Genomic DNA, 12411 nt, shown 5'->3' with positions numbered 1-12411 from the left:
TAGCCAGAAACACTTCAGTATTGGGGTTTATCTATTACTTACATATTTAATAGTTGAACACAATGGTTCATATTTCCATGATTAAATTTATTACTATCATATTGATATATTTCAATTTAATATATATATTTATATACAATATGTATTTACCACAATTACAATGTTTAACATACTAATGTGAATCCACACTTGAAGTTGACATATCAGAAGACGATGTAATCAGCTAACACATCCAAAACATAATGGTAACATTACTGTACATATTCTAATGTTTAACATGCTAATGTGCATTTTCACTTGAAGTTGACATATCAGAAGATGATGTAATCAGCTAACACATTCAAAACATAATGGTAACATTATTGCACATATTCTAATGTTTAATATGCTAATGTGCATTTTCACTTGAAGTTGACATATCAGAAGATGATGTAATCAGCTAACACATTCAAAACATAATGGTGACATTACTGTACATATTCTAATGTTTAACATGCTAATGTGCATTTTCACTTGAAGTTGACATCAGAAGACGATGTAATCAGCTAACACATTCAAAACATAATGATAACATTAATGTACATATTCTAATGTTTAACATACTAATGTGCATTTTCACTTGAAGTTGACATATCAGAAGACGATGTAATCAGCTAACACATTCAAAACATAATGGTAACATTACTGTACATATTCTAATGTTTAACATGCTAATGTGCATTTCCACTTGAAGTTGACATATCAGAAGACGATGTACTCAGCTAACACATTCAAAACATAATGGTGACATTACTGTACATATTCTAATGTTTAACATGCTAATGTGCATTTTCACTTGAAGTTGACATATCAGAAGACGATGTAATCAGCTAACACATTCAAAACATAATGGTAACATTACTGTACATATTCTAATGTTTAACATGCTAATGTGCATTTCCACTTGAAGTTGACATATCAGAAGACGATGTAATCAGCTAACATATTCAAAACATAATGGTAACATTACTGTACATATTTTAATGTTTAACATGCTAATGTGAATCCACACTTGAAGTTGACATATCAGGGGATGGTTTCATGTCTGCCATGTGATCAGCCAATGCATCCATAACGTCTAACAGCAATTCACGATTCAATGTACGAATCATTGCAAGCCTAGCAACCTACAAAAACAAAAACAAGAATTCAAGACATATAAATTATATCACAAAAACAATACAAGACTAGTTCGCAAGAACCAGATGTTCACAACAGAAGTTAAAAGAATGTGAATGTTGGCTGCTCCTGTTATTAATAATACATACCAGTATATTTATCACGGCCAGTTAATAGAAGCACCATCCTGTTCAATATGGAACTCATAGCGACATACACAACACGTGTAAAATACATTGTTTGTTTACATGAAATTCAGACACGCACTGCTTGACAACATAAACATAAGATATGACAACAAATCCCCACAAAATCAAAAAAACAACAAGCAGCCTCTCGGCTGAGATAGCTCTGCTGTTAGCAATGCACATTTCAATTAAAGAACAGAAGATACCATTAGAAAATGAACAATATGCATAGTATCAATGCAATGGGACTTGCTGTTTTCAACAAGAAGTTGAAAATATCACTTTTTACCAAAAATGACAAAAATATTCACCAAAATTAGAAAATTAAAGATATCATCATGAAATGAACAAATTTGAGAGTGGTCCACATGTAGTACCTATATATGTAAAATCAAAGCAATTAGACTTGCGGTTTTTAACAAGAAGTTGAAAATATCACTTTTTACCAAAAATGACAAAAATATTCACCAAAATTAGAAAATTAAAGATATCATCATGAAATGAACAAATTTGAGAGTGGTCCACATGTAGTACCTATATATGTAATATCAAAGCAATTGGACTTGTGGTTTTCAACAAGAAGTCGAAAATATTACTTTTTACCAAAAATGACAAAAATAATCACCAAAATTAGAGAATTGAAGATATCATTACAAAATGAACAAATCTGAGAGAGATCTACATGTAGTACCTATATATGTAATATCAAAGCAATTGGATTTGCGTTTTTTAACAAGAAGTCGAAAATATCACTTTTTACCAAAAATGACAAAAATATTCACCAAAATTAGAGAATTGAAGATATGATCATGAAATGAACAAATCTGAGAGAGGTCTACCCAAGGTACATATACACCAAGTATCAAAGCATTCAGGCTTGTAGTTTTCAAGAAGAAGTCGATAAAGTAAAACATTGACACGGACAACGGACACCTGACAATCACTCATATGATAAGCTCCGCTCGACAAAGTCGACAGCGGAGCTAAAAAGAGAACTACCGTAACAAACACACTATTTAAATAAATCGAACGCGTTCATTTTTGACAAATAAAACTTTATTGTTGACCCCGTTCTTGGCTAAAAATCACTCTGGGCATTTAACCGAGGATGTCCCCAACATCTGAGCAATTTGGAGGATATTTAAATGAGTTTCCCTCTTGAAAATAAACCCATTATAGACTGTCGATGCTTTTGGTGTACATGCAGACACACAGAAGGATCACCTCAATCACCAAGCATGTGTTTAGCATACTAGAGTCCATATAGCATCCTCACCTTTGGAAAATTATGTACAATAATGCTGAGAGCATGTTTCTTCATATCCACAGCTTGTATCTTATCAGCAGCCTCCAGTATCTGCACAACATTCTTAAATGAAACGTTCATCTCTAGGTTCTGTTTACAAAACGCTTGTAATCGGTTATTAGTGAAACCATAATAATATGGGGCTGAAAATAAGTAGCTGAAAAGGTTGTTAAGGAAATGGCAAACTACTGAGAAAGGTAACTCTGCATACATTACATCATGCTATCATTTTGTAGCATCTGCAACCTAACTTAAGATATTCCAAGATGGCTGACAGATGTATTATACCTTATTAGGAAATGCAAATTCCAAATAAGGAATGATACTTCTGATATTCCAAGATGGCTGACAGATGTATTATACCTTATTAGGAAATGCAAATTCCAAATAAGGAATGATACTTCTGATATTCAAAGATGGCTGACAGATAAACGATATCATATTTGCTCTATTAGAACCAAATATCACATTGGCTATATACTAAATCATCAAAGAAAGCATAGAAAGAAGTGTGTGATAAATATTGGAGGCACATTAAAAATTAATTCAAAATTTAGGATAGGTTTTTCAAACAAGAAGCTTGATATTTGTCTGCTATTTGAGAAGCACAACATGATCCACTTTATTGAAGTTTAAATACATTTTGTGTACTCACAGAAGAAAATAAATTTAATTGTACATCTGTGGTTTGCAGTCTAATTTTTATTTATTTCAGAGCAGCTCTACCACAAGTTCAATTTAAATATGATTTTTTTGAGATATCAGATATTGGCTAATAATAATTAGATACCGGCAATCAATATGTATGTTAACAATAAACTAATCACGCAGTGGATTACCCTAGATCTTTTATGAACCAAATTTCAGTGAAATGTGATGATTATGCATATTATGCAAATCAGGCAATTAGTATGCTTGAATTTCAATCCAAAACTAATAAGGTCTTTAGCACTGTTCCCAGGCACTCGTATACTAAGTCTTATTGAAATGCAATAATTGGACTTTGAGGTATAGGTATATAAATAGGTAATTATTATGTAAATGCAATAATTGGACTTTGAGGTATAGGTATATAATTAGGTAATTATTATGTAAATGCAATAATTGGACTTTGAGGTATAGGTATATAATTAGGTAATTATTATGTAAATCAAGCTATTATTATGCATAAATTTCAACTCAAAACTATTCAGGTCTAAGTATTGTTCCAGGGCACATATGTACCAAGTTTCATTTTAATGTGATGGTTAATTATTAAAAAAATCCATATTGATGGAAAAACTGAAAACTAATTATGCAAATCAGGTGATTAATATGTTTAAAACTAATAAGGTATGCGCAATGTGACTAGAACTTGAGATATCGATAGAAAAATTATGAATTATTATGCAAATTAAATAATTAATATGAACAGATTTTAATCTAAAACTGAGCAGGTCTGTTCATTGTCCTAGAGCATCTATGTACCAAGCTTCATTGAAATCCATTAAGTGGTTCTTTAGATACCAGTCATACCAGTTGAACCTAGGAAAATGTCCAATAAATGGATTACCGTATTTGTCTTCAGTTAAGCGCCACCTTCAATTAGACGCCAGTGCCACGGAAACATTGTATTTTACACCCCAATTAAGCGCCAGACAGTGTAGAAATTTTGACATGTACTGATCATGAATTGGGCGCCAGCGGATCGACTACTGGTTACCGGTTAGTAGCGATAGACGCGATTGCGGAAGTCCCTCACTGTTACTGTAGGATGGGCTTTTATGCAAAAAAATTGGTTTTGTTTTCTAACAAATTTTAAGAAATCGGTCTATAATTTCTTAAAACGCGTTTCTTTGGTCTACTGTAGAAGTAGAAAATATTCGCGTGGGTTTTTAATTTAGCAAGTCCATAAACACGAAATTACACAAAAATGTTCTGTTTCAAATGAGCTGTTATCGCAGTAATCAGTGTTAAATTATTCTTTAAATGCTCAGTTTACTTTCCAAAAATAACTAATTTCTTTAGTTGAAATAAAAAAAACATGCCATTTTCCCACCAAAATCAAAGCCAAATGATCGCAAACATAGGCAAATCCCTTCTGTGTTGTGTTCATACATTATTTAAATGAGCTATGGTAATTTGATCACGTTGTCATCAGCATTTTGATTGGTTAATTAATGACTTGACTTATCAGATCAATGAACACGTTTCAGGTCAACTCCTCCGCAGGAAGCATGGCGGATATCGCATCGCATCAAGCGTTTATATGCGAATTGAATTATTCGCTTATGATGACATTAAGTTGAATTTTACTTGCATTTTATTTTTTGTACATTATTATAATTACTACTCAGTAATAATTGTAACTGTGGAATGCAGCATGACCGGATTTTGCTACCATGATCATTTACTACTGAGCGATGCATGTTTTCTAAAGGATGATAATTTTTGTATAACTTTCTAGACTGTCTGAGAATAGGTCATTTACTTAGTATTTAAAATAAATGCTACAGTGACTAAGCGTCAGACTGTAATGTAAAATATTGCCAAGAATGGAGCAAGAACAATTGCTTGAAACACAGTTACCAATACGAGAACTTGAAGTGCTTGAAAGAAGGGCCATTTGAAACAAAGTTGCCCAAATTTAACCACAAATAAGAGCCACCATGAAATGAAAAATACGGTATTATGAGGATAATGCAATATATGCACTCATTGATGGTCATAGCAACATCCACTAAGCAGTGCTCAATACTTTGGCTGTATTGCGCATATACTGGGTATCCTTGGAAAAATCATGTTATACGAGTCAAAAGAGTCAAAAGAACAGAAAGAGCATTGCTAAGGATACAGTGAATCTTCTGGTGGCATGGTAACATCACCATAGTAAATATACCTTAATAAAGAATCAAACGCTTGCCTCGATGGAACCATTTCCCCTATTGTGATCTGAAATGACAGCAAAAGCAGGGAACATACAAGATTTGTTAATTCCTTCACAGCCATATTTCTTCCTGTGAGTTTATTTCGCCAAACCTCCCGCCCGCTTCGGGTTTATCAATCGCTCACTTTTGCGACTGCTTGTTGAATTTGACCGACAATTTCCGCTTTATTTTCGACCGCGCAAACCTGGAAATATCACCACCTGATCGCTTGCATTTAAAATTCTGGTTTTCATAGATGTTGAACAACCAACAAGAGATCAAATACTTTTTGTTTTAACTATCTATAATTATATGCACGCAATTTGACCCTTTGACCTAGATTTGGCTGGGATTAAAAATTTTATTTTAAACAATATTCTGACTTGGCACACTGCTACTAAATGTATTTCAACAGAAGTACGACATGGTTGTCTGGGTTTCCTTTCCTGATTGTGTTGAGTTTACGATTTGTATAATTATTGTTGTTCCCCCCCCCCCCCCCGAGGCGAAGACAAGCCGAAAGACCATGAAGCTAAATAGAAGTCACACGCATGGACTGAGTGAAAGAAAATATATGGACACATTTGGAATATCGATCCCCGTTGGTTTCTCAAAACGGTCTCGGCATCCGTCATTCAACACAATCAGCATTTATTTATCGTAATTCACCGGGATCATGTCCCGTAATTTGCGGGCTGTAAAACCAAATAAAATTAAACAAGTACTAGTTGTTGCGGTGAAACAACCGCCTTGAAATCGATGCAACTTCAACTATCCATTTCTCACCTTGAAATAAAAAGTAAAATAAAAGAAATCGAAGAGCATCGGGGGACATATTAAACCAGTCTTACCAATCGCTAGCTTTATTTTTTCGACATTTGTTGGTAACTTCCATGCTAAAAATGGTTGAAAATGTGGGTGTTGTTCTCTCGCAATGTCCTGTTGATAATACGGACAAATATGGTTCTGTGACCCAGGTCGTGCTCCGATCAGGTGACTCTCAGCCAATCAATGATGTTGTAACAAAGCATATTTGATGCAAATTGAAGGGTCGTCATATCATCCAATCTCCGGCGTCGATTCACATAGTTTTTTTGTGTTGTGACAGGCTTCACAATTATTCACTGAAAAACATCGGTATATTTTCAAATTGTTCATCGACTGTTCACCAAATATTTACGGCTACAACTAAATGGACACATTTTTTTTCTGAAGCCCAATACATTATTTTTGCATGTCAAGTGCTATTCGATTTTTTACAGGGCATGTGGCTCGTTTTTATTCGTATACTCAGGTCACTTTACGTGACTTAATTTTGAAAATTGGATGCTAAATTTAACCAGACCGACGCCACCACAACCATCCAATCATAGTTGGAAATGTACGCACTTGTTTCGGAACTTTGTATCAAGATGACTGGTGTCAACGCCGACACAACAGGTGGCGTACGTGTGTTTTGCATGTATTAGTAATGCGGGCATGGATTCAGCTAAAACGCAGAAAAATACCACCGAAATGCGGAATCTGTTCTCTTACCAGCAAATAAAATGAATGAAAATAAGTTAATTTTGTAACAAGAACAGTTTCATTTTGTATATAGCAAATTGTGCTGTATTCGAACGACGCACGATTGCATCGTGTGATTTAAATTTATCACGATTTTCTTTGCAGTCAATATGACACTCGTCACCTTGCCGATTGTAATGTACTCACAACACTAAAATAATTAAACAAGATACAGTCAAACCTGTCTATAAAGAACAGTCAGTGGACTGCGCCAAACTGTCCTTTATAGACAGGTGGTTTTTATATGGAGGTGGTCTAATTTATTCATTCAATCATGAATATTAATTAAGGAAAGTATTTTAAGGGAAATCATAAGTAAAACATAAAAAGAAACCTACACATTGTACAATGAATAGGTTCTTTTTAATAAAAGTCACTCATTTTCATCTGGATAATTACACATAATTGACATATTCACCAAAATTAGAGAATTGAAGATATGATCATGAAATGAACAAATCTGAGAGAGGTCTACCCAAGGTACATATACACCAAGTATCAAAGCATTCAGGCTTGTAGTTTTCAAGAAGAAGTTGAAAAAGTAAAACATTGACACGGACGACGACGACGGACAATCACTCATATGATAAGCTCCGCTCGACAAAGTCGACAGCGGAGCTAAAAATAAGATAAAAATAGAAAACATCTTTTGTTGAGAATAACCCGAGATGACCCCTCAGTAACAACATATTTGCCCATGCGCTAGCTTCATTAGCATAATTTATAACTAACAACAACAAACAACATGGCGGCCAAAATAGGTCGGATTTTGCAACCCGCGATGAAAACGAAATAAATGAATGTTTTATTATTTTGTTTGGATATTTCATGTCGACAAGGTAAATAAAACATCTCTCATTTAATAAAACTGGTTCATTTTCTTTGTTTTCAAGACGGGAGGAATTTGCTCTTCATGTGCGAGACAGTCCACAGAAGTGCCGCTGGTCGGCTGTGGATCGATAGTATAGTGCTGATCGAAAACAAGCTAGTTTTTCATTTCAAACTTTGAATGAAACTGTTTTAATTGTTGTTAAAATCTTTCCAGTCTCCAGATGATATTCAACTTTTTTTTTTACTTTTTCGCAATTTCACAAACTAGGTTGCGATGGTCACCCCTGTCTATTAGCCCTAAAGATTGCGTACTCGGTATGGCCATTTTCCTGTTAGCGATTCGCAAGTATCTATTGTCTTTTTGATGAGACAGTCTGATGGAAATGTTGGTAGTCGTTATACAAAGGTTAAAGTGTGAATAAGTCTACAATAGGATGGTCGCTGGTCGCGTTGGACAGGTGGTTGCTATATCCAGTGTCTTTAACGTGTAAATTGCGAAGGGACTGTACTAAGGTGGTCACTATGAGCAGGTGGTCGTCAATACAGGTTTGACCGTATCTTTTTAAAATGTCATTTTACTCCTGATCATATTATTTTATTTCAAATCAATTACATATCGAACTTCTGTGCGTAATGTGTTTTTCTCTACTGCCTTTCCATATGAAAATAATGAGGTCATACTCATGTCACAATACTTTGAAGCTGGTGTCATGTTGATGCCATGAGACTGCGAAGCTAAGGCCACGATGATGCCACAAAATAAGCGAGGCGAACACAGCTTCAATTTTCAATGACTTGAAGCTGATGCCACAATGATGCGATGGTGAGGCGACAATGAAGCCATGTGTAGGCGACAATGATGCCACAAAAGCCAAGGCTTTCGCGAGAACTGTACTGTATGGACCACATATGTCAAAGGTAATAAGTACTTGGACCACCCAAGTATTTGGTAATATGTACTTGGACCACCTATGCATGACAAAATACTTACATTGACTTGATCATTTTCTGGCATAAAAGATCGGAACATCGCTTCAAAATAACTGCACCTGGCAGCCAATACAGCTTTGTGTGCTGGTACTGGTACACCATCTAATACTAAGGTAATGTCACAAAACTCCCTATCTCCACTACCTTTCAAGAACACTTCCATATCTTGCTCCAGTGAGTTTGCTGAAAAGATAGTACAGACATGCATGTAGCAGTGGAGGCAACAAATGTAATTAATTTATTATTTAAATTTTACATTTAAATTGTGGTCTTATTTTGATTTTTCATAAAAATTGAATTTGTCACCCACAAAAACATAAAAAATGTTGTTTTTTTTAAATTCTTTTACTGACTCCTTAAATTAATTTTTTGTAAACATTTGTGGAGTATGGAAAATAACTGACAATGTTAATTTTAAGAAAAGGTATAATTTAAAGTTGAAGTCATTTGTACATTGAACTGATATAATGTTCAACTTACTGGTTTTGACAGCATCAATATGAGGTTCAGGAGGGGGTTTAGTTGGAGGTAGCTGGCGTCGACGGATGATTTCTACCATCAATGGCTGCACCAAAGATTCAAATTCTTTGCTCATCACTATGTCATTATAGTTGCTCTCTTTTACAATAAAATTCAAACAAAATTCCTGAATCCCAAAAGGAAAAATATATTGAGTATTTTACAATATAATTTGATTGTAAATGTTTGAACAAACTATATTTGTGCCAAATATTTTTGCAGAAAAATAATAAATTACCTTTACAAAATCTAATTTCAAGTCAGCGGCACTCTGTAATGCTACTAATACATTTTTGTGCCCAATGGAAGCTTCTAAATACTGCACACATAACTGTTCTAATCGACACAGATGAAACTGTAGTGATAATCTATAAACGTCTATCATCAACAGCACAACACTTATACTTCGCTCCTCGTAACCTGTAATTCATCAATAATTATATAAATTAATTTACCACAGAAATGATTTTTTTTTTATAGAAATTGATTACATCATGCTCAGAGGATAAAAACCTCACTGTTTGATTCACATTAATTTGAATAAATCAAGAATGTGCAAAAAAATTCACAACCAACATGTTTTATGTCGAGGGCACTCAACTTCCTGATATGAAAGTGAGGCTTTCAAATTATGTCCAGCATCAGTAGCACATATTGAAGCATGTCAAGTTCAGTAATGTGGTAATGTAAAATGTCTAAACATCTAGTGTAATGAGCAATATGATAGCAGGCAAAAAACAAATATTGCAAGTTGTTTTGTTTAACCGCTAAAAAATGTGAGATTTGTAAGGTGTGTTTTTACATAAACAACATCTGTGACACATGAAAAATTGACTGCCACATAATAATGCAGCATACATGTCAATTTTGTGAAAACAATGGATTACACAGTTATTGTGTCGCAGCAATGAACGCATTTCAAACACAACAATTTGCTTATCTCTTTGTTTGTTTTCAAACACAACAATTTGCTTATCTCTTTGTTTGTTTTTAAACACAACAATTTGCTTATCTCTTTGTTTGTTTTCAAACACAACAATTTGCTTATCTCTTTGTTTGTTTTCAAACACAACAATTTGCTTATCTCTTTGTTTGTTTTCAAACACAACAATTTGCTTATCTCTTTGTTTGTTTTCAAACACAACAATTTGCTTATCTCTTTGTTTTCAAACACAACAATTTGCTTATCTCTTTGTTTGTTTTCAAACACAACAATTTGCTTATCTCTTTGTTTGTTTTCAAACACAACAATTTGCTTATCTCTTTGTTTTCAAACAACAATTTGCTTATCTCTTTGTTTGTTTTTAAACACAACAATTTGCTTATCTCTTTGTTTGTTTTTAAACACAACAATTTGCTTATCTCTTTGTTTGTTTTCAAACACAACAATTTGCTTATCTCTTTGTTTGTTTTCAAACACAACAATTTGCTTATCTCTTTGTTTGTTTTCAAACACAACAATTTACTTATCTCTTTGTTTGTTTTCAAACACAACAATTTGCTTATCTCTTTGTTTTCAAACACAACAATTTGCTTATCTCTTTGTTTTCAAACACAACAATTTGCTTATCTCTTTGTTTTCAAACAACAATTTGCTTATCTCTTTGTTTTCAAACACAACAATTTGCTTATCTCTTTGTTTGTTTTCAAACACAACAATTTGCTTATCTCTTTGTTTTCAAACACAACAATTTGCTTATCTCTTTGTTTTCAAACACAACAATTTGCTTATCTCTTTGTTTGTTTTCAAACACAATAATTTGCTTATCTCTTTGTTTGTTTTCAAACAACAATTTGCTTATCTCTTTGTTTTTAAACACAACAATTTGCTTATCTCTTTGTTTTCAAACACAACAATTTGCTTATCTCTTTGTTTTCAAACACAACAATTTGCTTATCTCTTTGTTTTCAAACACAACAATTTGCTTATCTCTTTGTTTTCAAACACAACAATTTGCTTATCTCTTTGTTTTCAAACACAACAATTTGCTTATCTCTTTGTTTGTTTTTAAACACAACAATTTGCTTATCTCTTTGTTTGTTTTTAAACACAACAATTTGCTTATCTCTTTGTTTGTTTTTAAACATAACAATTTGCTTATCTCTTTGTTTGTTTTCAAACACAACAATTTGCTTATCTCTTTGTTTGTTTTTAAACACAACAATTTGCTTATCTCTTTGTTTGTTTTCAAACACAACAATTTGCTTATCTCTTTGTTTGTTTTCAAACACAACAATTTGCTTATCTCTTTGTTTGTTTTTAAACACAACAATTTGCTTATCTCTTTGTTTTCAAACACAACAATTTGCTTATCTCTTTGTTTGTTTTTAAACACAACAATTTGCTTATCTCTTTGTTTGTTTTCAAACACAACAATTTGCTTATCTCTTTGTTTTTAAACACAACAATTTGCTTATCTCTTTGTTTTTAAACACAACAATTTGCTTATCTCTTTGTTTTTAAACACAACAATTTGCTTATCTCTTTGTTTGTTTTTAAACACAACAATTTGCTTATCTCTTTGTTTGTTTTCAAACACAACAATTTGCTTATCTCTTTGTTTGTTTTCAAACACAACAATTTGCTTATCTCTTTGTTTGTTTTCAAACACAACAATTTGCCAATCTTTACTAACCTTTTACGGCTTTGTGAATCCTGTCTGTGTAAATAAAAGTTAACACTATTTTAAACGCTTCAGATCCAGCATCTTTTAAGTGTACCTGTAATGGCTTTTTGGGTTTATTTCCTTGACCACTCTCATAATACTACAGAAAGAAATACAGATTTTGAAATAAATGGCTGGTAATGCACTTTTTCATTTTCCTAGAAGTTGTAAGCAGAAAGTATGGGTATTTTGAGGCAAATACAGACATCTATAAAGAAAATTATAATAGGCCATGTGAATGTAGTAAAAAGTAAAGGCCATGTGAATGTTGTAAAAAGTAA

The 12411-nt window shown here is 33.1% G+C and overlaps 1 protein-coding gene across 1 annotated transcript in view; it reads right to left on the bottom strand.

Moving 5' to 3' along the window:
- Positions 1-66: 66 nt before the first annotated feature.
- The window catches only part of LOC102808153 (leucine-zipper-like transcriptional regulator 1), a 45143-nt gene continuing 32798 nt past the window's right edge, over positions 67-12411 (bottom strand). Inside the window, exons 13-19 of the mRNA XM_085491361.1 lie at positions 12101-12230; positions 9703-9884; positions 9426-9591; positions 8947-9128; positions 5486-5583; positions 2623-2809; positions 67-1166 (exon numbers count right to left, since the gene is read on the bottom strand). Of these exons, the coding sequence (XP_085347487.1) occupies positions 1035-1166; positions 2623-2809; positions 5486-5583; positions 8947-9128; positions 9426-9591; positions 9703-9884; positions 12101-12230 (1077 nt within the window). The 3' untranslated portion in view covers positions 67-1034. The remainder of the gene's footprint in view (positions 1167-2622; positions 2810-5485; positions 5584-8946; positions 9129-9425; positions 9592-9702; positions 9885-12100; positions 12231-12411) is intronic.

Source organism: Saccoglossus kowalevskii, chromosome 16 (genome assembly GCF_978046115.1).
Source record: "Saccoglossus kowalevskii chromosome 16, keSacKowa6.1, whole genome shotgun sequence".
NCBI lineage: Eukaryota > Metazoa > Hemichordata > Enteropneusta > Harrimaniidae > Saccoglossus > Saccoglossus kowalevskii.
This window is presented reverse-complemented; position numbering and strand designations above follow the sequence as displayed.